General features: G+C 40.5%; 2 protein-coding genes across 5 annotated transcripts in view; one reads left to right on the top strand and one right to left on the bottom strand.

Moving 5' to 3' along the window:
• lrch2 (leucine-rich repeats and calponin homology (CH) domain containing 2) overlaps positions 1 to 5,876 on the bottom strand; it is a 45,229-nt gene extending 39,353 nt beyond the window's left edge. The window contains exon 1 of the mRNA XM_030069065.1: positions 5,639 to 5,876. Within this exon, the coding sequence (XP_029924925.1) occupies positions 5,639 to 5,873 (235 nt within the window). The 5' untranslated portion in view covers positions 5,874 to 5,876. The remainder of the gene's footprint in view (positions 1 to 5,638) is intronic.
• Positions 5,877 to 9,193: 3,317 nt separating this feature from the next.
• LOC115371209 (U2 snRNP-associated SURP motif-containing protein) lies at positions 9,194 to 24,948 on the top strand. 4 transcript variants are annotated; one of them, XM_030068405.1, is made up of 24 exons: positions 9,194 to 9,319; positions 11,090 to 11,174; positions 11,370 to 11,481; positions 13,146 to 13,255; positions 14,173 to 14,240; positions 14,341 to 14,453; positions 15,210 to 15,274; positions 15,357 to 15,522; positions 15,643 to 15,842; positions 16,901 to 16,944; positions 18,641 to 18,745; positions 18,834 to 18,900; positions 20,566 to 20,738; positions 20,825 to 20,987; positions 21,112 to 21,191; positions 21,292 to 21,379; positions 21,483 to 21,611; positions 21,764 to 21,953; positions 22,484 to 22,564; positions 22,648 to 22,711; positions 22,840 to 22,990; positions 23,582 to 23,692; positions 24,181 to 24,362; positions 24,469 to 24,948. In XM_030068405.1, exons 2-24 carry the CDS (start codon positions 11,097 to 11,099, stop codon positions 24,593 to 24,595), a joined length of 2,667 nt encoding a protein of 888 aa, XP_029924265.1. In that variant the 5' UTR covers positions 9,194 to 9,319; positions 11,090 to 11,096; the 3' UTR covers positions 24,596 to 24,948. The 4 variants fall into 4 exon arrangements, with proteins under 4 accessions (XP_029924265.1, XP_029924263.1, XP_029924266.1 ...); XM_030068403.1 differs by having other exon boundaries at positions 14,170 to 14,240; XM_030068404.1 differs by having other exon boundaries at positions 9,211 to 9,343; positions 14,170 to 14,240.
• Positions 24,949 to 25,016: the final 68 nt, after the last annotated feature.

Genomic DNA, 25,016 nt, shown 5'->3' with positions numbered 1-25,016 from the left:
ATTTGGCCCTCACTGAAATGGCGACATCATATCACCAATAAATCAGAGGTCCAACGATACAGCAAACATTATCTAACTCAAGTTGTCTAAATTAAGAAAACATATCATTTATTATTTAGACATTTGGTGATCTATTTGTTGGATCTGTTCTAGAAAAATAAAGATTAAAACATAGCATTAAAAAAACACAGCAACAGCAGGGACACAGAACCAGACAAAAATAATGGTATAATAGGCTAATAAACCTCTTTTATGAGGCATGTCAGCAAGTCACACAGAGGGAATAAGGAACATAAACTATGACTGTTTAGGGTTCTGGCCTAGGACTGGTCAGTTACACTTCCTATTTGTGTTCAAAGAATGAGAAATAAGCCAAAGGTCCTCTATCGGTTTCCCTTTTATTTTTAACAATAACTGACCTGGAAATTCCATTTACTATTATTACCTTATTCTCTCATGCTTAATATTGTTGATTTATTGAGGAGTTATCATTATTAGCAACGTGAGTTTGATCTATACAAGAGAATCAGTGAACAGTTTTGGTTGCATGGTTCGCTTCCCCAACCCTAAGTACTGATTTATCCCAACCACGCTTCAAAATAGGATAAAATTTAACATTTTGCATAAATATCTTGATGTATACACAAGAGCTTTTTTTTTTTAAATTATTATTAAATTTGCTGTCTATTTTTATATAGGCTACTTTCTCCTGAATGTAGGTCACCTGTGAATCTGTGTGTAGTACTGTGAAGCCTCCAAATACATTTTGTCTACTGGTTAATTAGGATTGGAGGCTAAAATTAATTCACAGATTGACAGTTTGCTGAGAAACCAGACAATTGAAAGTAAATTTTTGGGCTTCTCCCAACACTCATCCCTCCTAATATAACCTTTTCATCACTTGCAGTACACGAAATGAAGCATCGTAGGCGTCATGAGGAAACAATCATGTTTTTCATACAGATAAAAGATAGAAATCCTTTTTCATTGTTTTCCCAGGTAGTTTGGTTATACCGTACTCCTCATATATCTAACAATAGGGCCCTAAATGAGATAAGGCATTCCTGCTAACAGGTATGCATGCCTTGTCTGGACATGCAGAGGCACATGTACATGGAGCCCCGAGGGAGGAAACACCAAACGGGACTTTGTATTTGAAGCCTACAGTTCTCACAATGTACACTTACATACCTGCAGTGTGAACACATTAACAATACGGGTAGCCTCATTTTTAAGGAACACCAGCCAGAGATTTTCTCAGTGGGCACAATTTAAATCGTGCAAAGTTGCAAAGTTTTTTCTCTAACATAGAAAAGTCCTTTTTGGTACAGTTTTTGTGTGTGTGTGTGTGTGTGTCACCTTACAGCTGAGTCTGCCATCCTTCATTTAGCAGCAGGCAGTGGCAGCAGCAGACACAAGCAAAGACTAGGACAGGAGATAATTCGCCACCAGGAACATCTGCTTTGGTTTTAAGCATGATGGAGCATCAAGTTATGTAGCACAGTGTGTTGCTCTGTTTTTTACTTCCCCGCCCGAGGTTCTCCTGAATAGGTCAGTCTATCACAGGCGTTTGTGCTTTGCATTACTTTACATTAGGTGATAATCAAATGCAAGAATGCCAACGCCATTTGGATGTGATGTGTCGTTCACGCAATGAATCATGGGGGTTTTCATTTGTTTTTATCAGTCAAGTCACCATCCATGCAAGTATTACATCAACGCCTCATCGGCTGGTGACCAAACTCGCAGAGGCTTTATCCGCCCTGCTTCCTCATACTCATCTCATTTTAATTCTTATTTTAGCTGTTAGACATTAAACGCATCACACAACACAGATCCTGCTCGGTCAGCAACCCCTTGGAAGAATCACAAAACAAAAAGAGCGTGTAAACTGAAACCACAACATCCTGCACAGCCCAAACTATCAACAGCTGATATAGGGGCATCTGGTTTGGTTACAACACCAACAACGGCTGTGGGTTTGAATCAAGTCGCCGGCTTTTATTTGTTTATTTGAATCAACCTGAGCTACTGCAAATACAACAGGGTTCACACCTTGTTAAATGTCACCCACCCAATATAGGAATGTCATGAAAAAGCAGTTTTTAAAACAAAATGCACTGACACCACTGGTGACACACGCTTCCCTTTCTTCTGTGTTTGCACACCAATATCGAGTTAAGATGCTCAAGTATTCTGTTTAATTTAATTTACCTGAGAACAAAACAGAAAAGAATAGAATTGAACAGAATCGAATGTGTCTAGTGAACAAGTTTTCCTTCACAGCCATTATAAACACTCAGAAAATCACTAGAAAGGCAGTAACACTATAAATGGACGTATAATACGTTTCTTGTTGCAGTGAAAGCACCGTGCTGTGTCTCAGACGTGTGTGTTTGTCTCCTCGGGGGCAGGGTCATTATGCTGGGACATTAGTAGGAACATCTGCCCAGGTTGAGGCTCCGCTCCTCAGTCCTTCTCCAAGGTCAGGGCAGCAGCTCAGACCTCGTGCTCTTTCCCATGGGAAAACAAAAGGAGTGAAGACAAACTGCCAGCAGCACACTGCAAACAGACACCCTTGTGTGAGGCAGGCTTCTCTCTTTCTCTGTTTCCACACAAGCTGGAACTTTCTTCTGGTCAGTTGTACCATGTTTTGTGCAATGGCCGCACCATTAATCCTCTTTAATTTCAAAAATCACCACTGGGCTTTAAGGTGTTGGTTCTGAGTTTGATGGTGGATCAACATGTCAGTGAAATGAAAGCTAAAGGTTTACATATGCCAGTGACACACAGTGCTGCTTTTTATTGTGTGCTGACCATGCAAATTACCTTCAATGAGTAGAATAGAATAGAATATCTTTATTGTCATTGTACATGTACAAAAAGCAATGGATAATTTGATTATTTCAGATACACAAAAATGAATCTTCTAAGGTCTGTAGCTACAACTGGTGGTCTTATGTATGAATGCATAGCATCTCAAAATATTAAATTACTGCTGTGAGGTATACCTGACACCAGTGCTTCCCTCTAAGTGAGATGGATGGGTTAACAGGCTGCACCAAATGACTGCAACTGTCAATATGCCCAAAAAGCAAGGACAACGCTAAACTTTTGAGAAGAAAACTAAGAAAAAGCTATTCTTATTTGTTAATTTCCTTTTTATCTCAGGGAGCACTGCCTTGTGAAGTTCTTTCTGATTCTGTCTGAAAGGTTTCTGCTATGTTCAGCCTATGGAAGGTGACTGTATAGGAATAAAAAGGCTGTATCAGGGCTTGTGAGGCTGTGTCTTGTGACTGCAGATATTGTAGTCAGCTGTAACACTACAGACGGTGCTGTGCAGGGTTTAACTTCTCCGAGCACAATGGAAAGTGCAACTTCCCTCTGGCGCAGTCTTTATGCAAGGCATTTAACTGAAGGCATGAAAAAAATGTAAAATGACAAGTCTACTGATGACCGCCAGTATTACCTACACTCTTGAGGAAATGAGTCAGCTTGTCTCTTAATCAATATATAAAATAATATTAAGGAACCCTAACAAATACAGACAGTCTTGCACACTCAGCTGAAAGGTCCAGAAATAGTTAGAGCACACTGACTTCCTGTCTTGTCTCTCTCCTTTCAAAATGCAGCTTGAAGTCTGCCTAGTGTTTACTGGCACAGTTCTTCAAGGCTATACGAGTTTCACACATCCACGCATAAAGAGTATAAAATGACAGCCTCCTCATTTGACAGTATTACCCATGTGAGAAGTGAGAAGCTCCAAAAACACTAGTGCATGTTTGTTTTGGGAGCTACCAGAAGCACTGGAAATGTTAAATTAAAGAGATCCAGAAGGTTGCTCTCTTGCTGCATTCGCTCCACCTTCGCAGGACAACAGCTCTCTGCGAGCAGATTTAACTCCTGATAATTTGCTGTGATGGCTGAACCCAAACAGTGCATCGAAAGCAAAAAAGACACTCAAATCACCAGAGACTATGAGACAAAATTCTTTACATGTCACATGAGGAGTGTACTGCCAGAGTACTAGCTCAAAACCAGGATGTAAGTCAAGAGGTGTGAAAGCCCACATGTAAAAAGACATAAAGACATCAAGATAGAGAGATGCGTTCCAAACTGAATGAGATGCTACACAGGTTGATGCCACTCTGAATTACACTTCTCAACATGCTGTATATACTTAACAACCACCTATCAAGCTTTGAAGGTGGACTGAAATCGTAGAGCCAAAAATCTCTTGGGGTACGGGCCCACTGACGAACCAGTGAGCTGCCATGGGTTACACATGAGAAAGAGGAACACCATATGGTATGTGGACTCTTCAGAGCTCTGATAGATGTTTAAAGCAGTGCTTCCCAAAATGGGGTTCAGAGACCTCCAGGGGTGCATTAAGGGGGTCAAAGGGGTCCTCAGAGAAAGGAAGAATAATTTCCCTCATATATCACTCACTAATGCTCAGCACTGTGAAAGAAGAGAAGACTGATTATTTTGATCAAAATGTTGACCTCTCCCCACTCTTGTTACCCCACAACTAAAGAATTGGCAGCTATGAAACTCAATACTAAATCCTAAGTGCAAAAATGTTCTTAGACAGGGTACCTGAGCAAATTTTTCACAAATATGGGTCAGGTGTGTAATCTATCTGGGACATCCTTTGTATGAACAAGTCCAAGAACCCCTTTTAAAATCCGCACGTGTGTTACACATTTATATCATTTGATAACTTGCTGCCACAGCATATAGTGGAAAAAATGGCCTGCACGCCCCACTCAGTTCAGGTGACTGATGTGACTATTAACACAGAACAGAATGGATATTCTTTGCCTAATTGCCTCTTGAGAAAACACAATGAAATGCAAAACCCACGAACAGAAATACGCCTGCAGACCGCATGTGAAACCAAAACCAGATCAATGTCTTCCTCCTCTCACAGTCACAGATGATGGGCTGTATCATGGGCAAACGCACCCATGCACTATACTGAAGGCAGGCAGGCGGGGGGCTGAGGCTGCAAGTAGCCTGCATCTTTTGTCTCGGTGTGATGCTGATGGGAAAAAATTAATAATTATCTAAGTGTTGGCGTATTTTGATGCACACCCAAAAAATAAAAAATCATAATCAGTGATCATGAATTTGCGACGGGGTGTGCTGCCTGATTCATTCATATTCTGCTCCAGCTGCCCAGGGCCAAATCAACTGCAGGTCGGTGTGCAAAGCGCCTGACTTGGGTGCGCCTGCCGTCTCATTCATATGTCTCAAGGGGGACTACTGAAAGCTATTGGCGTCGACCAAAACAACCACATACAGCAGTCGACCCCCTGGTGCAGAAAACTGGCGATGATATATGGCCCCACATAGACAATAATTACAACCGGGTTGCATCTGGCCATTTACCGACAATGTGGAGCGCCAGTGCGCTGGACAATGTTCCGCCAAAGTGTGGTCACCTATGCGCGCGGATACGCTACTAAACCCACAAATTGAGAGCAAATCCGTGCACAATACCTGCTGCTACGAGCTGCCCGCTGCGGGTGTGTTGCATTCAAAATCGCATGGTCTCTTAAAAGCATGGTTGTAGCTATGAAGCGCACCGAGCCCATCCGTGGTCAGCCGATTCACGTAGTGCAAAGCGACCCACCTGCTTGTGTAGTATCCGTCAGATCGTAGCTCATCCCCGGGTACTCTCTCAGTTTCCTCCCGCTGAGGTTCAGGATCCCGGAGCAGACGGCATCCTCCAGAGCCCGGTCCAGGCTGCGGGCCGTGTGGTGCTGGTGCTGGTACTGGCTGATACCCGGGCTCCAGTGAGGTCCGCTAGAGTAGTGATGGCTTTGTAGAGCCGTGACAGCTCCCACACCTCCCTGACTAGACGCCATTTTCGTAAAAAGAAATTACTCTTTACAATAATAACAGCGGCGGCTCCTCCGCCCATGCGCATACAGGGCGCATTCCCGGGACGCTAGGGGATGGGCTTCTGAGGAGGTGGTGGCGGCGGCGGCGGTGGTGGTGCTGCTGCTGGTGTTGCTGGTGATGTGATGTGATGGGCAGGGTACGGTGGCCATTTTAGGATACCCTTCCTCCCACTACTATCACAACATTACCACCAGGGGCCCCGCTGCAGCACAGAGGGACCTTTGGCCCTAGGTGCTATCCTACTGTCAATCCATTAATTGTGGCTCCCAAATGCCTCGAGGTCAGCGGGTGCTTATTGTAATATTTATACTGATTTTAGAAATGTATATATACGCAACATCATATGTAGACTCACTGAATGTCAGTGAAATTTAAACAATGCTGAGTGTCATGCCTTCTTGAAAAGCACAAATCCTGCATTTTTGTAAAAATATTGTACAGATATCACAGCAAAACTTATAAAGTGTTAATATCATGAGACTACTGAAGGGTAAAAATATCTATAAAGCACTATATTTGTCTATAAACTCACATTTGGTCAAACTATTGCATACCTCAGATAAATGAAGTATCCTGGTACAGTGGCACAGTAGCAGTCATATTGATTTTTCATGATGGAATCAATGTTGCCTCTTCCACTTTTGCCAGTCAGACGTTAAGAAGTTATTTCCAAAGACAAATCACCTAAAGCCAGACCCAAGATATGCAGCCTGAAGGTCACAGCAATGCAAGAAATAAAGCCTGTGCAGGTGCACTGTGCAAACATACACAGTAAATTTCAGTGGAGAGCTCAAAAATTACTTGATGAAAGACTTTTTCTTCAGGGGGTGGAAGAGTAAATACTGAAGCATGTTCCCTAATGAGCAAACATCAGCTCTGAGTCTGAGGCCCCCACTATAAGGCCCCCTCCTGTCGTGTTCAAATGCACTGGACACCATAATGGCTCACGTAATTATAGACGCTCCTGAAGCATTCCACCATCATGATGGGTAACATTGCTGAATAATTAGAGTCACATAAACAGTACGTGCTTGGCCTACACCCTGTTTCTTGTGGCTAAAGAACAGATAGACCCGGCAGGAGATAGTAAACAATGCATGTTCTGCTTCAGTGAATGAAAAAAACACATTTCACTCATTGGTTGCTCTTCCCCATGCAGAATTTTAAAAATCACATTGTCAGACCGTTCCTTCTGTGTCAACTCAGATTTTGATGGAACTCGGGGGGCGTCTTACCATGACAGCAATCCATGTATAAAATTGGGCTACAGTTCGGCTCACAGGTCAAAATTTAAACTGTCCTACATCAGTGGCTCAACCAGTATGAAACATGGTGCACATAATATCCAGCTGAGCTTGTTGTGCATATCTGCACAACAGCGTTGCAAACCCACAAACCCACAGGCAGCTCACATGGGCAAACTGGTCTCAAAATATGAATCTGAATGTGATGCCAACAACAGGGCCCACAGGGCTTTGCAATGTCCATACTGTGATATGATAAATGAAAAACACACCAGCAAACCAGTGAGAACGAGTCAGCGCTCCCATGAAACCCTCATTAAGAGAGAAGATGGGGGTATCTGTGGGAAAAGCCTGTCAAGTGAGGATACCGGTGTAACTGGTGCAGAGAGAGTGAGCAAACAAAGGGTAACTGTTGATTTCAAATGGAACATAAAGAACTAATTAAATATAATAAAATGCTTGGGGAAAGATCTGGCCATAGCTTCAAACCCAACTTGGTTACCATCTTTGTTTCCTTCATTACTGCAACAACTTTGAGAATGTTATAGGCTACTGAATGTATAGCCGCGAGATAATACATTTAATTTCAGTCAAGAAGTTGCCACGCCCATATGATTTCAAACATGCACTTAATGATTTTTTTTTTCTTTTTTAGCTACAGCAGCAAATCAGTGGCTCCTTTAATGGCTGTCTTACACTACAAGGCTCAGATAAAATTAATATTGGGACTGCCCTGGCTGTTAGGTAAAGAACAAAGACACAGTTAGTAACAAAAATGTGACCGTGCTTTGATTGATAGTTACAGCAGCCCCCACAGCAAATGTGTAGAATGTGTGCAAATATTTCCAAATTGTAGAATGTGTGTGACATATGGACAAATGAACCAACAAATGCTGCTGCTCAATATAAATAAATAAAAACAAACTAAAATCAAATCAAATCAAATAAAAATCATTCAGAATCAGTAAGCACTCACTGAGCAAGTAAAAAGGCACGAGGTGTTGATAAAGTGAGGATGCAATATAAACAACATGACAAGGAAGTACTATAAAAACACTGTATCACAAATATTGCCTTAGCTGTTCCTTAAATTAATAAGAATAAACTACTATATAGCAAAATTATAAACCTACAAATCAGTCGGGTGTCATGATAAAACACAAAAGGAAGATCAGTTCCAAAATTTGTAAGCTGGAATCAGAATCACAACTTATTGATGAAATAAGTATATATATATATATATATATATATATATATATATATATATATATATATATATATATATAAATTTGTTTAAAAATGTTTATGCATTAAGTATAAATGTTGCATTAATCCTATAAAATATTGCAACAAGAAATACAGAAATAAGAAATTAAGCATCTGTTTACAAAGTAATCCTCAATGGCCACTTCATTAGGTCCACCTGCACAATCTAATCCAATCCAATCAAACTGTTGTGCCAAAAAGTTTACTTCTCTGATGCCTGTAATGCTCAGGTTTTCTTTTTGTCACAGTAACAGAGGGATTCATTCAATTCTATGTTTGGCATTGAGCTCATACTTAGTGCTGCTGTTGAACTGGACTGCATTTTATTGAGAGGTGTTTCCACTATTCTGTCCCCCCTCCTGTATTTACCTAGGGAGGACAAAAAATTAGAAACACCTCTCCATATAATGTAGTCCAGTACAAGACCTCTGCAAACTACAACCTCAATAATAAACACAGAATTAAATTTACACATTGTCCACAATGTCAACAAAAACTGAGCATTGTGAACTTTCTTAAAAGGTAGAATTTATGGCAGAGGTGTTGCACTGAACTGCATTAGATTGTACAAGCGGATCTGATAAAGTGGGTAGGGAAGTATTTAAAAAGTACTCAAATCCAAGTTACCAGGAACATGGAGACGGGGCACTCTGGAAGATGAACCTCACATTTACTACAGCCGGATTTATTCAAGTTGACACAGGCGATGTGGGCTCTCCAGGCGTGAATATTCATGAGTCTACCGAGAGGCTCATTATCATACCGAGGGGGCTGACAGCAGCAGGCCGGGGTCCCCGCCTCCCCTGCTCCAGTCGGAGATCTAGCCTCTCACTGAATGTTGTGATGGAAATCCATTTTCGTCGTAACCAAAATGGTGAAGCAGTAGCATAACATACATTGTAAGTGAACAGTGTGTAGCTAAGGTAGGAGGCTCTCTGTGCATGCAGCGTGTTGTAATCCTAAACTGCGCAGTCAGTGCTTTGTGGCGACGGACGGAGGAAAATGTCACGTTTAGGTTTTCTCCGGTAACAAACCTAGTCGCGTTAGCAGATGCTAACGCTACGATGTGGGTTTGTTTGTTTGTTTGTTTTTTTTTTTTTTTTTTTTTTTGCATCTGTGTGGCTTGTGAGGTTTTCCGTCGCTGTCATGGTTAACAGATGAGGAGCAGCTAAGCCTGACATTGAGCTGCTGCTGCTGCTGCTGTGAAGGCTAATGTGAGGTTAGCTGTCTGCCTGTGTGCACTTCACTGACACTTTATCGTTAGCTAATGTTAGCAAACTCCAGAGCTGGCTGCAGGCCTTTTTAACTAACCCTCAGCGACTCTGCTGCCAGCCCATTGACTCTTAACATAATCCGTGACATAATCTGTGTCACTTCCTCACCGACAACCGCATGAGGTGCAGGAGGATTATTAATGACATATGGATTAGCATGGCGCTCGTCTGTTTTGACTCCATGCTAACAACATTTTGTAGCATGTTAGCATCCCCAGTGTGCTTCATCTGCCCGGCTGTGAGCACACGGGCTGTGTAAACTCTCTGTGGGTTAGTGTGTTAATCTGGGATGTGAAGTTTGGCCAATTTTTGCACAATTTTATTTAAAAAAAAAAAAAAAAAAATCACCCATTCACGTCCACCTCCCAACAAAACTGCTAAGTGGGTTGCCCACCCAGCCTGGGCTTGTGGGTTTGTTTTAAGTGTGTGTGTGTGTGTGTGTGTGTGTGTGTGTGTGTGTGTGTGTGTGTGTGTGTCTGTGTGTCTGTGTGTGTGTGTGTGTGTGTGTGTGTGCGTGTGTGTTGTCATAAATGATTGCATGAGGGCGGAGTCTGCAAGTAAAGACTATATGTGATGATATGAATGCGAAATTATTGGAGCAGTAAACAAATCAGATAGTTTTATTTTAAAATAAATAAATAATCATAAAATAAAAAGGGCTTTCTTGTTGGGTTACTAAAAGGCACAGTTTAGGGCTAAAGAGCTGTGAAGTTTACTATTTTCCTTGGACTTATTTTCCATTCATTTGTATCATGAGTGGACAAATCCATTTTTTAAAAAGGGATCAGCATGTTGAGACAATAAAACCAAGCTTGAACATGACCAGACATGTCCTTATAATCATGTGATCATATTATTATATGTTATGATTATGGATGAGTAAAGAATGGTGAATGTCACTCAGTTCTCAAAAGGCTATAACTTTGAAATGAGTTCAGGATAGGCTAACTCTTTTTACCCATCGTAACCCAAAGCGTAAAGAGATTTTGCTCAGTCATTTATGTTCTTGTGGACATTTGACAGCAAAATATTAGATTCAAGACAGACATGGAAAAGTGTTCCATTAATTTTATGGGTTATTAGTCTCAGCATGCAGGTGAGGGGTTTTCTCCCTCCTCAGCCTCATCTTTAATTTTAGTGAACAAAGTGGCATGCCCTCCCATTGGAAACTGCATGGTCTGCCTTTAACTTTAAATATGTCTAAAATTCAGAGCTGCTTGTAATATGGGAGTCAGAGATGAAATAATCCAAAATAAAGTAATTTCCATACATATTTTGAAGAGTCTTACCATATTAGTACTTCACTTTGCAGTTATAAGCAGGCAATTACTACATTCTTTTGTAGAAGATGAGCATTTTTAAAGAAACTTTTCCAAATTGCTTTTCTTTTTGCAGCTTGAGCATGGCAGATAGAAAGGGAAAACCTCTCAGTGCAGTGAAAACATTGACGAAGAAGGAACAAGAAGAGCTAAAGAAAAAGGTAAATGAACTCAGGGACGGTGTCTAAAACTCAACGTCATCAAGATGAAAATGCACATCCTTGTCTTTGACGTAGAGGCATCTGTCTGTCAGTAAACACTTTGGCTAATTTTAAAGTCATTTTTCTCAGGACTTCTGAAGGAAGCAGTACATTATGTATACTGGCCCTTTCATGTTTTTACTGGGACTTTTTCAGGAGCAAGAAAAAGCAGCTGAAGTTTTTGAAGAATTCTTGGCGTCATTTGAGAGCAGTGACAAAAGCGGAGTGAAAACCTTTGTACGTGGGGGTATTGTGAATGCCACTAAAGGTTAGTAACAAGGAAAATGTTTCACATTTCAAAAAGTGCACCATCATTACACTTGGAACACATCTTCATGTGTCATGTAATTCTGTTTTGTCTTCATGGAATGAAAACAGTCCCTTATTAGTAGTGACAGCAGTGTTCGTCTGAATTTGGTGGACTGGTTCGTAAAAACGATCAGGCTGACTCACCAGGGCAGTAGTTCAACATCTTCCACACTTTTCAGTGCTTATATATCCTGAATGATCAAGATTAAAAATTTACCACTCAGGGGACCCGTAGTCAGCGCTTCAAAGTCATTTTCAATTCTCCGACTTGCTGTTATACCCAAAGACATAATTCCTACCACTTAAATTTTAAGTTAAATTGATTTCCGGCAAAGACACCCCTCAGGTTTGGAAACAAGCCTCCAGCTCTGTTAGATTCATAGTTATGGCTAAAAGAATTATAATAGTCACATTTTGGAAATCCCAGATCTGGAATTACCACCAAAATGTGATCAGTTGTCCCTTAGACTGAGACTGATCTGTCCACAACATTTCACAAGTTTTCAGATATTCTTCTGACAGACAGACAAACAATCAGGGATGAAAATACAACCTCTTTGGGAGAGGTAAAAATCATGCTGTAATATCTTCAGGCAGTGAAAAGAAGATGCAAGTAATATTACTTTGTTCTGTGGCCCAGATCATACTTCTCAAGACTTCATCCGCGTGTTTGCAGTCACTGAGTTTGAGAAAGTCTGAATCCTGGTAATAAAATCAAACCCCCAGGACAGTTAATGTTGGAAATTAAACACTCGACTGAGCCTCTGTGGAGCTATGCATGTTGAAAAGGGAAATGTGCCACCAGTGAAATACTCCAATAAAGGTATAAAAAATGACTGTGCGCATTTACCCACACGGATATTTAGATTGTGAAAACCTTTTGACTAGCCACTGATTGACTATTGCTAATTATTGCATTTGTTTATTAGAGGTTTAGATACATGAACATGTGTATAATTGTAATAATGTTGTTTGTAATGAGGGCCTCTCTCTTGGCCAGCTTTGCTACTGGGACTGTCTGTCTAAACAAAGGCTAAAGAAACAGTATTGCTTCAGGTTATGAAACTTGAGAATTTGTTTTAGAATAGACATCATGATTGTCTTTATTCTCCACTGATGTGGAAATTTGTCTTTGTTCTCACAGACATACATGCACTTAAAAAAAACTTGCTCTGCCATGGGTTTGACATGCATATGAGGTAAAGACAATAAAAAGATGGGCCTGCTAAGTAATAACAACAAAGACCTATCTTAAATAGACACCATAACAACAACAGCAGGCGCTAATACCTAATAAAAAGTCATTTGTTCAGTGAGACGATAGAGGATTGAAAAGATCTTAAAGATGTTTCTTGTTGCTGTGGGTACCCTATATCGTCGCATCCGAGCCATTTCATTTCCTTAAAAGAAACAGTCTTCGCGTTACCTTCTTAAAAATATGTTCATTAAAATTTAAATTAGTGTCAAAAATTATTTCTAAATATTAAAAAGTACCTACCATCTTGAAATATTTAGGAGTGATTTTTGACTGTAGCTTAACTTACTTAGCCTCAAGCTAAGAGGTGAGTAAAATGCACATCCCTTCATGTAATGTTTGATTGTTAATCACTGGTCTTTTTGCAGAGGAGGAAGCGGCGGAGGTGAAGAAGAGTAAGTTGTATCGTCCTGCGTCCAAGTTTGTCCCTGCATCCCAGCATGGCTCACCAGTACAGTCTGCTGAATCCAAAAAACCTGTAAGTTTCTGTCTGCACTGTGCTGCATGACTGCAAACACTGTTATAACAGCATGTGTGTTAGATGGAAAAACAACTCATTGCTCATAACAGCTCAGATTTATCAGAAATTTCAGTAGAATTTTTGGGGGACAAGGCTAATTTTGTCAGAACTGGAGACTGAAACCAGCCCTGTTTCAATTTGGGCTGAACAATTAATCAAAATATTATCAAAATAAATAATACCAATAATATCTAAATCTTAGAAGCTGCATTTTTTTTTTGATAAAGGTTTAATAAAATATTTTTGTAAATGAAGTATCATGGTACTACATAGATGCCCTGGTCTACAAATTGTGTTTTCCAGAAGTCAGAAAACATGTTTGTTGGGACCTCAGCAAAAATCACACCATCATTTTAATAGCCTTTTCAGTGAAGATGAAATTTAGAATGCAAAAATGATAATTCCTAAAAACATGAATCATAATGCAATATCTGTAAAATTAATCATAAAATGATTTTTTTAACCATATTGTTCAGCCCTAGTTCACATTACTGGTTTCATTATCTGTCATATTTTTAAAATAGGTATGATTTTGTTAATTTGATGTGTGTCGTGGTGTGTGGTGCGAGAGAGCTGTAATTGCACTGTATTTTTTTATTTTCCACAAGCAGTGAGATCATAAGAAGGATGTTATTTAGCACATTTCATTTTTGCTATACTGCTTAATGACTGACACTATATATATGTTTGGCAAAACCACTGAATTTAGAGGAAAAGGCAAATTCTCTGTATTGACATTAACTATGAGTCCTTAAATGTTGCTCATAACCTCTCAAATAGGACGGTTCATAGTCAATACATTGCATGTATGTTCAGTCCAACACCATACAGACAATATCACATGTAACCGTAATGGCTGCTTGTTTGATTAGCAGATATTTAAAAGAAAGACTGAGGAAAAGAAGAAGAGTAACCTCGAACTCTTTAAGGAAGAGCTTAAGCTGTAAGTCTTTTGTGAAATGGCCAAGTATCGTGCCTTAATTCAGACATTTATCATCTTTTTGGCATGGACCCGCTTTTAAGGTGTGAAAATGTACTTGCAGAATACAAGAAGAGCGCGAAGAAAGACACAAACGAAAGAAAAATGACCCTGGAGGAGGAGGAGGAGGCGGGGGAGGATATGGAGATCTGGATTTGCCATTATCAGGACGGTCATGTGAGAGTCCCTGCTTATTGTTAATGTTGAAAATTTTGGAGGCATGAAGTCCAATAAAAGATGCACCGTCTATGCTAATAGACATAGTTTTGACATCCCTGTAGATCAGTGTGCCAAGTCACACTTATAATATACTTATGACACTTGAAACTTTAGTTCTAGATTTAAGACAAAGCTGCTCAATAAGGCCAGATGGCAATGAATTATCAATTTATTCAGCGTTTCTCAAAGCTAATTAAAAGCAAAGTCTGCCTTTAAACTCCTAAAGGCGGCAGACTATGCAGTGGTTACCCAGTTTCCCTTCGGGGTTTAATAAGGTACTTCCCCCTAGATTCATAGTCTGAGCTCTGATAACTGATGGCATCGATGCAACACTTTTAAATGTCTCTTGAATGAAATGTTTAGATATCACATGTCCATAAAAATATTTTAAAAATGAGCAAAAAGCCCTTATATTGTGGGTTGCAATGCGGTAAAAGAGTTGTGCTAAACCCCTGAGGCATGTATAAGTTGAATTCTTTGAGAATTAATTAGCATTCTTCATCTTTTACCATATAACAAAGTGGTGCGCCTTCCCCTTTGAAATTACATAGTCTGCCGTTAAGGTATACAGTTTGGGTACAGTCTGGGAATCTCAGGAATCAGAGATGGTACTAAAAGCAAGGACCAGCCAGCCCTAACCTTCATAGCTTGAGTGTGAGTGTGCACAAGAGGTTGCTGTAACCATGCTTACCTGAATCCCATTTGTTCCCACAGTGTTATATGATGACCTGACGGTGCCAACTACCACTAACCTCTACATTAGCTGCATTAGCCCAAAGGTAAACAATCTCACCGACTTGAGCTGGCTTAGCGCAGTGTGCAAATATGATTCAAGCTGTGCTCATGTCTTTGATTTTTCAGATGAATGAAGAAATGCTCTGCAAAGAGTTTGGTAAGTACGGTCCTCTGGCCAGTGTGAAGATCATGTGGCCGCGGACAGACGAGGAGCGCTGCAGGACCACAAACAGAGCCTTTGTGGCTTTCATGACAAGGAGAGATGCAGAGAGAGCCTTGGCCGCACTTGACGGTACATTTGATGCTTAAAAAGACTCAACAGCAGATTTAATCAACGCCAGTTTCTTTAAAATTAGGTTAAAGTTACAATTTAATGCTGTGGTCATTGGAGTATTATTATTTTTTTTTGTAGGTAAGGTGGTCATGGGCTTTGAGATGAAGCTGGGGTGGGGGAAACCAGCTCGCATTCCGCCTCAGCCACTCTACACGCCGGTCGGGGTACGGGCCACGCCACCGCCCCCGTCAGGCCTGCCCTTCAATGCTCAGCCAAGGGATCGCTTCCGCAACGACTTCACCAAGCCACTGACCCGGTCCAAGGTGGATTTTGACAAGGTTAATATTTTTCTCTGTACTTTGGGGTGTTTGCATGACTATTGCTGTTTACTAAACTATATAGCCTCTTATATATCAAAGTGGCAAGTTATGGATATGAAGTGATGAACCTGAGATGATTTGAACTTGAATTAGGGTTTACAATCTGCACAAGAGTGTGTAAAGTAGTTGCTGGTTCAGAGCCCACCCCTCACCCCTCCAACCCTGCAGACAACACCAATTACCCCCACATCTTGAACTGACAGACACAGAGATTCACTAATTGGGCCTTTTTGTTTCATCCAAAAAAGAGTTACAAAATAATCACTGTACAATTGACCATATGCATGTTAGTAGAAATAAAATTAAAGACATTTTTGTATCGCAACAGGCGCTGGGACTAAAGCTAGAATGTTCCAAAATCGAAATTATCTGCTATGACCTGTGTATTCCCGTATTATAGGACGCTGGTTATAACCTAATACAGGGGTTTGGACCACATTAAAGTAATATAACAGTTGATTACGTGTAATCCAAATGTTTTCGCATATGTCAAGATGAGATCTCTTTGATGATTTAGTTAATTAGTATAGTTGTGTGGCATAGCTGTGTGTCACCCATAGAATTTGAATTGGAGTAGAACGGACTTTCCTATTCTAATCAACACAGCATGATGGTCAGAGCGGTGGCCGTTTTTATGTAAATTGCTGTCATTGCAAAGAGCTGTGGTCACTGCACCGGGCTAACTTCCACATTCCAGTTGGTGGTAACAATTAAGCTTTAATTTATTACTTTCTGCAAGGAACCACAGCACAACATATTTTTTCAGTTCTCAAAAGAGTGTGACGCTCTTGAGTGCATTTTCACTGTAGCAGCAAACCACAGACGTCATTTTATTTTGCACGAGACGATTCCACGACCGTTCTGCTCCATTCAAGTTCTGTGGTGTCGCCCCTCCCCCACTGCAGTGACTCTGAATGCTATCGTGGTTTTCTATGCTGTATGTATCCTGCAGTGTTTCATCTGTACAGATAATCACTTTTTAATATTTTCACTATTTGATTTGACTTCACAAACAGACTCTGTCCGAAGCCGTAGTCAAAGTGGTTATCCCAACCGAAAGGTACACACACTCTATCTTCTTACTACGACTGACCAGCTGTTATCACACAAGTGTTATAGGACAGAGGCCGTGGTGCACTGCTCCTGTAGCCACACACACTGTTACAGGCAGGAAGCCCCAGTCCTGAGAGCTGTCACTGACATATAGCACATGATAACCAGGCACATAATCCAAACTTTTGCCATATTAGCCATATTGTTTTAACAGTAGACATTGTCTCTTACGGACATTTTGACAACATAGCCTTGGTGGTGCCGGCATCTTAGTACTGGGGGCTCTTATTTGAATTTCAGAGGTGACCATGGCCTCAGATTTAGATCATTTTGTGGACGCTTGTATGTTCTCTTTCCAGTTTACTCAAACACAACAGATTGTTCATGTTGTCTCCATTATGATATTAAGGCATCTGTCATTCTGGAAAGTGAATAGCTGTAGACTTTGCCAATAATGTTGAAGCTGCTGATTCATGCCGACATCTTAATATCAGTTGCACCCTGGGTTTCCCATGGGTTGGCTGAGACACTGCAGACCGATACAGCTAGAAGGCAGATAGATTAAATAACCAATGCCAGGTGATATCAGTGGTAGGAGGATGTGCTGTCACTATCACAGGAGTGCCACTAATCAAATTGGGTATTTCTCAGGTGAGATTAATGAGAGTTATATTATGTGAGTGTTAAATTGCAGTTGTAGATCTGACACATCATGAGCAACACTGCATGTACATATATTTCTACAGTTGCAGTTTAGAGAAGCTTTAGGTGTAAAGCTTTGCAGTTTGCAGTTGCAGTAAGTTGCTCTCATTGAAACACCTGCAGTCTACCTGTTTTTAAGCCTTTTTTTTTTAAATTTAATTTTCATCCACCAGTTGATTGACAGAGGTCTTGATAGGCTGATGCTTGATACTACATATGTCATTTTTCAAATTTATCTGGAAGTATTAATTTGAAGACTTTTTATTATACGCTAATAGCCCATACACCAGGTTAAATAGATTTTGTTTTTAGTTTGTTTTTCTGCTAAAGCTGAATTACAACTATGCATTTTGTCGTGGAGGCACATCTCATCAAGGCGATTGATTAATAGTTTTGCAGAGCCAACGTAAAAACCTGGAATTAGTTTTGATGTAGAAATGAAACTTGTAGAATCAAGGTGAAAATATCTAAGTTTTTATATAACCAAACCAACTTTGGGTTGGGGCTTTAAGTTCATTTTTTGCCATTGCAAACGAATGCATCTTGCCCCATGCTGCATTGTGATTTCTTACACCTCTTTCATGCACTGCTGAACTGGAAATATTACAGCATGCTGATACATGTCTGCCCTGTGTAGAAGGCAGCTGATACTGAGCTTGGCACACTTTAAAGTCATATCGAATGTTGTCTTATAACTTTATTTGTCCTTCAAAAGCACAAGTCACATGACACAGGTTAACTTTTACAGTGAGCAAAGCATACGTTCACCCAGGTCTCAGCCCTTATCTTGATCAGGGTGGTTTTGCAGAGCTGACTGACCCAGGGCAACAACATCAGCTGTGCTAATTCACCTGCACATTTCATGGGTCACTAGTTCAGTGTGAAAGAGGTATTGGAGATCTCATGCTGCATTTGACAAGCAGCTGAAGGGCACAGGACCTGTGTACATTGAGTATTTTGACTCAAACCCTGGTCTTATCTACTCTCCTCTTTCCTCACAGGAATCTATTAGTCCTTATTCACAGAATGATAGAGTTTGTGGTGCGTGAAGGACCCATGTTTGAAGCCATAATTATGAGCAAGGAGAAGAATAATCCAGATTTCAGGTAAGGTGTGTCACTGTCTGGTTATTTATTGGTTGATAGGTAACCTTGTGGAATATATATTAATTTTCCTGCCTCTTTATCATCCAAGGTTCCTGTTTGACAACAAAAGTCAAGATCACGTGTACTACCGCTGGAAACTCTACTCCATACTCCAGGTATTTCAGCTTCTCTGTCTTCTGTATGGGAAAGGTTCACATATAAAAAGCTGTCGCTCCTGATTCAGAAACCCAGTGACTTCATTTTTATTTTTTGTTGATTAATATTAGCCAATCTCTGCCTTGCGACTAGAAATTCATGATCCGACTGCTGATTTTAAGCTTGGGAGTTATCCAAAATGTAATATCACAATATTGTCTCATCAAAATATCACATTTGATGTCACTATAATCTACATCTTAAAAAAAAAAAAAAAAAAATCCATTCATAGTATTTTATTTTGTAAAAAAAAAAAAAAAATGAAACTTTAAAAATCTCCTAAATTACACTTTTTTCTGTATTTGAATTCCTCACTTATCAAAATCTCTGAAATAAAAATTACATTTGCATGCTATTACCTTTGTCCCCATGGCAATCAGACTATTTAACAGCTCCTGAATCACACACCCTGCCCCTGTCACATCCTTGCTTGTGCAGTCGACTATTTTAATTTTATTTATGCAATTTTAAACTTAGTAATATTTTAATTCTATTCATATGCATTATTGTAAATCTAGTTTAATACTAATTGGTTGTATGTATGATTGTAAGAATGATTGTTTTGTTTCTGTCTATCTATCTATCTATCTATCTATCTATCTATCTATCTATCTACCTATCCATCAATCTATCTATCTTACTGCTACTCTGCATATCTGTTCAGCTGTTATGTCATTTACCTTTCATAGCCTTGTTCTGATCTTGTGTAATTGGCTAATTTAATTTACATATTTGACTCTAGATTTTGTACTTTTTGAAATCTGAGTTGTTTTTTGATTTGGTCTAATTGGCTAATTTTATTTGAGAATTCCCTCTTGCTCGGCTCCGATTGTACACCTGACCAGCCTGAAGAGGGCCCTGTCTCTCTGTGGCCTTTCTTGCCTCGCTGAAAGGAGGGGCCTGGACGTTACCGTGTCAGTCAATCTGTTGGTCAGTTAGCAGTTAGGGTCAGAGGAGCTTGTCTCCAAATCTGTTTGACGAGTGGCTATGAATTTTGGTTAAAACGTTCATGTTAGCTCCAGGATGAAATCCATCCATTTTGATGACCCCATGACCTTCCCTTCAGTGCCTCTGACAGGCCAAGTAGTCAATATTGCATTTGAATATCTGAAAATCTCTCTGGATCAGCTTGAAATTCATGTTGGCTAGATGATGATACTTGTCAGTTGGTGGTGACCCCATATCCTTCCCTCTAGTGCCACGGGCATATCTTTCTCTCTTTGGTGGATTGCCATGACATTTGGTGACAAAATTCATGTTTGCTACAGGGCGCAAGCAGTCAGTTCTGCTGACTCTATGACCTATGACCTGACTGATTGCTGACTCTATGACCTTCCCTCTGGCACCATCCACAGGTCAAATTGTTAATATTGCACACTAGTGTCTCAAACAGCTTAGAGACAGCTACTCAGCTGAATTGTCCAACACTTTCAGAACATTGCCATCACTTTGCATTGGTCTGGCTTTTGGTTCCTTGTGTGTGATGCATTTTGATATTTCAAATCAGCCTAAGTGCAGGTGATATGTCTGATAATGCTGCTGATAATGACACCATGGTGATTTCTATGTGAGCCAATGTTTCTACTCTACCCTACCCATGTTCTTGTTGTTCATCCCCACCACAGGGAGAGTCCCCAACTGAGTGGAGGACCACAGACTTTCGTATGTTCAGGGGAGGCTCCATATGGAGACCTCCTGTCCTAAATCCTTTCACCCAGAAAGATGACGAGGGAGTAGAGGCGGAGGATGTTTCTTCCCAAGAGGTGGAGGAGTTGAAGAAAGGGCAGCTCAAAACTGAGTAAGTATAGCTAGAACACAGAAAATGTTTCTAATTCTAGGAAACTAGAGGATAACTTGTGTTATTCCTCTGTGTGCACTGTTCAGGTACAGACAGAGGCTGGAGACGATGCTCAAAGAGCTGACTCCACAGAGAGAAGATATTGCCAGTGCCATGCTGTTCTGTCTCGAGAGAGCAGAGGCAGCGGAGGAAGTAGTGGGACACATCACTGAATCTTTTTCCCTTCTTCAGACGCCTCTACAGAAGAAGGTTAGTCAAAAAAAATATTTTTTACCCTTAAAGTCTCATTGCAGAGTTACATAATGCAGATATGCAAAGCAAAAGACATGGGGGAAAGTCACATAATGTTGATGTTGTCTTCTTATTCCTGTAGATTGCAAGGTTGTATCTTGTGTCAGACATCTTGCACAACTCCTGCGCCAAAGTAGCCGGTGCATCATATTATCGGAAATAGTAAGAGACTTGTCCTCAATTCAGCATAACACTTCTCTCATATTTCATTTATGCCCAATTGGCCATTTGCAATTACTATAGTTTCTCTGTCTTTATTCAGCTTTGAAGCAAAGCTACCGCAGATATTCGGAGACCTTAATTCAGCACACCGAAACATACAAGCCAGACTGCAGGCAGAACAATTTAAGGTAATCATACCCACTTTTCACTGCCTTACACAAAGTCATTTACACACACTCACACACAGAAATCCTACTGCATTTTCACTTTGTTCTGTCTCTGTCTCCACAGCAAAAAGTAATGACTTGTTTTAGGGCATGGGAAGACTGGGCCATATACCCAGAGCCCTATCTAATCCAACTCCAGAATATCTTTCTGGGCTTTATCAAACCAGGAGAGGAGTCAATAGAGAAGGTAGAGGTAAGATGAATCTGTGTATTGATTAGTCCCTTTTCCACTGGCACTTGACCTAATTGGATGGCTGTTGCTGTATTATTTATCTTTACTAAAACATTTGAACATGGAAAGAAATGCATCTCACAGCCACCTGCAAACTGTCTACCTGCTGATAGGAGGGCTCTCCTGATCTGGATGGTGCTCCACTGGATGGGACACCTATAGATGGGGTGCCTTTGGACAGAGCTCCTCTGGACGACCTGGATGGCTGCCCCATGGGCTGGGACCCTCTGGATGGAGTCCCTGTTGACGACATAGATGGAGTTCCCCTGGGGACTGTCATCGATGACATTGATGGGATGCCCTGTAAGTCCACCATACAGCCGAAGGTGTTAATCAACATCTGCTTGCTGCCTCTGTGTCTTGTGCCTGCTTCAACGCCTTCCGCTGTGCCTCTGATGTTTATTACTTGATTCCTGCGCTGTCGGCTTGTTTATATTCTTATTACTCTGCTTTTCATTTAATTAGTTTTGATTTAATTTAGTTGACTGGATTTTATTTGAGCTAATAATACCCACTTGGCACCCATTGCACTCCTGGCAGGCCTGGAAGGGGCTTCCCTCTCTGTGATCATTCCCATAATTTCTTACATGCATTTTCCTCCATTTTGGCATCTTTGGGATTTTTCTTGGGTTTTGGTCAAGGGGTGTTGCTTTCATTTTGTTTATATCATGGGCCATGGGTGAAGCTCTTTGAGAATGTAACAGTGATTAATGGCTCTAAATAAATGTGAACTTGGAGAATAAGTAAGAACTTTGAAAAAAAAAAAAAAAAAGAAAGAAAAACGCACTTTCAGATTTGAATCAGACTTTAACCTATTTGTTATTTTTCCTCAGTGGACGATGGCAGTGGTCCTCTCTCTGGTGTGCCTTTGTCTAAATGGGAGCAGATGGGGGATACTGAGGCGTTTTCACAAGGTACTGCAAACACCTACATCATGATGGCCTCATATCACAATGTGCTGTTTGATCCTACTCTTCTCTCTGCCTTTGTCTCTCAGACAAGACTGAGTCTAAATGGGACACTGTGGTGAGGCAAGACAGCGAAGACGATGAGAATGTCAGGTAAGGTGTATGTGAAGGTCTCGGGCTGCTTTCAACAAATCTACTCTCTATCACTTTTGTGAAAATCAAATCCGTGTGATATGTATTGGCATGCTGACTGATGGTCGTCCTGTCCTCCCTGGCAACAGTTACAACCAGCAAGACGGAGACGAGGATTTGGAGAGTGACAGCAGTGATGACTCCTGCAGTTTGTCCAAATATGACAGCGCCGACTTCCAGAGCTCCCTCAGAAGTTTTCAGATGTCTGAGAGCAAGAGGAAGAAGCTACGAGAGCTGGAGGCAAGTACAAATATAAAGTCCCAATGAGATGGACACGTTTTTTCACCCTTTTAGCTAATTTTCCATGTCATGCTGTATGCTTATTTAACAATAAATGCGAAAAATGTACTTTAATTGTACATTTTTGTATCAATTTGTATATTACATTAATTTTAGTTGTTGGAAAATAGCATATTTTAGTTATTTCTTCATAGCATACCAGGAGTGAGAGATAAAACTTCCAATCATTAGTACTGCCACAGATTTTAAATTACTACCTCACTGCCCCTCCCATCATAAAAAAACCTGTCACTCTACAACTTTATGTGCATTTATCTAAACAGACCCTGTTTTCTTTTCTGATGTGGTCCAACCTACCCAGGTCAGAGTAGCCAGCCACTCCTTGTGTAAAGCCTCACTCCAAGATCCTGTTTGAACTAGAAATGTACATTGAATAACATAAACAAAACCAAACATTTGTCACTGTGTTAGTTGTTGTGTCCCAGTTAGCCATTCTCTGTAGCTCAAGCCTTAGGGAAATGCTCTTGCTCATGTCTAAATAAAAGATAACAGAGCTATGCAGAGCTTATTCATGGTTGTTTTCGGCCATAGTTGAAGGTTATGAAGATTCAGGATGAGTTGGAGTCTGGTAAAAGGCCCAGGAAGTCTGGAATGAGTGTGCAGCAACAGGTGGAGCACTACAGGAACAAGCTGCTACAGAAGGTGGGATATTAGTCAGTTTATTTGTGTAGTTTTTAGTTCACAGTGCATGTTGTTTCATTATGCAATTACAGCTGTAGGAATGGTCCTGAACTGTCCTTGGAAAAATACAAACCCTTTTGCACAAGAGTTATTCAGCAGTTGCGGCCTCCAAAGCAACAACACAGGCTCTACTTGAAGGGTCATGGAAAAGATTTTTCACAAAATTATGGGATCAAAGTTTATAGTGTGTTACATTCAAAATAAGTTTTTTCACAGTTAGTAGTACACCAAGTTAAAATGAAGACCAACAAATTGACAGTCAGCTGCCACAGTAATAAAATATATGTATATATGTATATATATATATATATATATATATACACATATATGCATGTGTGTGTGTGTGTGTGTGTGTATATATATATATATATATATATACACACACACACACACACATAATGAGAGGGCAAATATTGATACAAGTTATACTTTTATCCTTTTTACCTCAGGAGTTTGAGAAGGACGAGGAGGAAAGGGGTGAGAGATCCTCATCAAAGTCCAAAGACAAGTCGAAGGATGAAAGAAGAGAGAAAGAAAGGAGCAAGAGAAGTGAAGATGGCGATCGAAGAAGAGGACGGAGTAGAGACTCAGACGAACAGTCCCAGAAATGCAGAAGCATCTCTCCTTCAAAGCAAGTGCCATGAGATATTTTTTGTGCTGTACCAATGCTTTCTGTCTGATGAACTCAGACTCATGTCTCAATTTCTCAAGTCTCAACTGTTGCATGTTTTTCCTAGGGGAAGGTCTCCTAAACGGTCTAAACGGTCCAGATCACCGTCACCGGACAGGAAGGCGAGGAAGTCCAGGTCAAGATCGAGGTCCCCACATCGTTCCCACAAGAAGGCAAAGAAGAGCAAACGCTGACCCTCTTCTTTGGACGTTGTCTTTCACGTTTTGTGCTGAATCAGCCTGTTGGCGTCCCTGGACTGCTCATCCTGTGGTTTACACTGCAACGCGCCCAACACACTCCTGTCTCCCTCTGCCTTTGACTTGCTCTTCAGAAACAAAACTGACAGCCCATTGTCCCACTTACCTTGGTCCCGACCTCTCCAGGCAAGATTCAGTGCATTATTTTGTATGAAGAAGTTTGAACACTGTAAGTAGTTATATATTTTTGTTTTAATGTTTGTTTTTAAAATGAGGACTAATGAGAATGTTGCTGCAAGTCTGAGACTTAATAAATCACTCTTGTGAAGGGTGTGTGTTGCTTTCCCAGACCTTTCAGGAAGTGGAAGATTTCATTACCAGGGCAGGGTACCAAAAAATAATTCCTGTTGACACTGGG

This window comes from Myripristis murdjan, chromosome 14 (genome assembly GCF_902150065.1).
Source record: "Myripristis murdjan chromosome 14, fMyrMur1.1, whole genome shotgun sequence".
Classification (NCBI taxonomy): domain Eukaryota; kingdom Metazoa; phylum Chordata; class Actinopteri; order Holocentriformes; family Holocentridae; genus Myripristis; species Myripristis murdjan.
The sequence above is the reverse complement of the archived record's forward strand: the minus strand, read 5'-3'. Positions and strand labels throughout refer to the sequence as shown.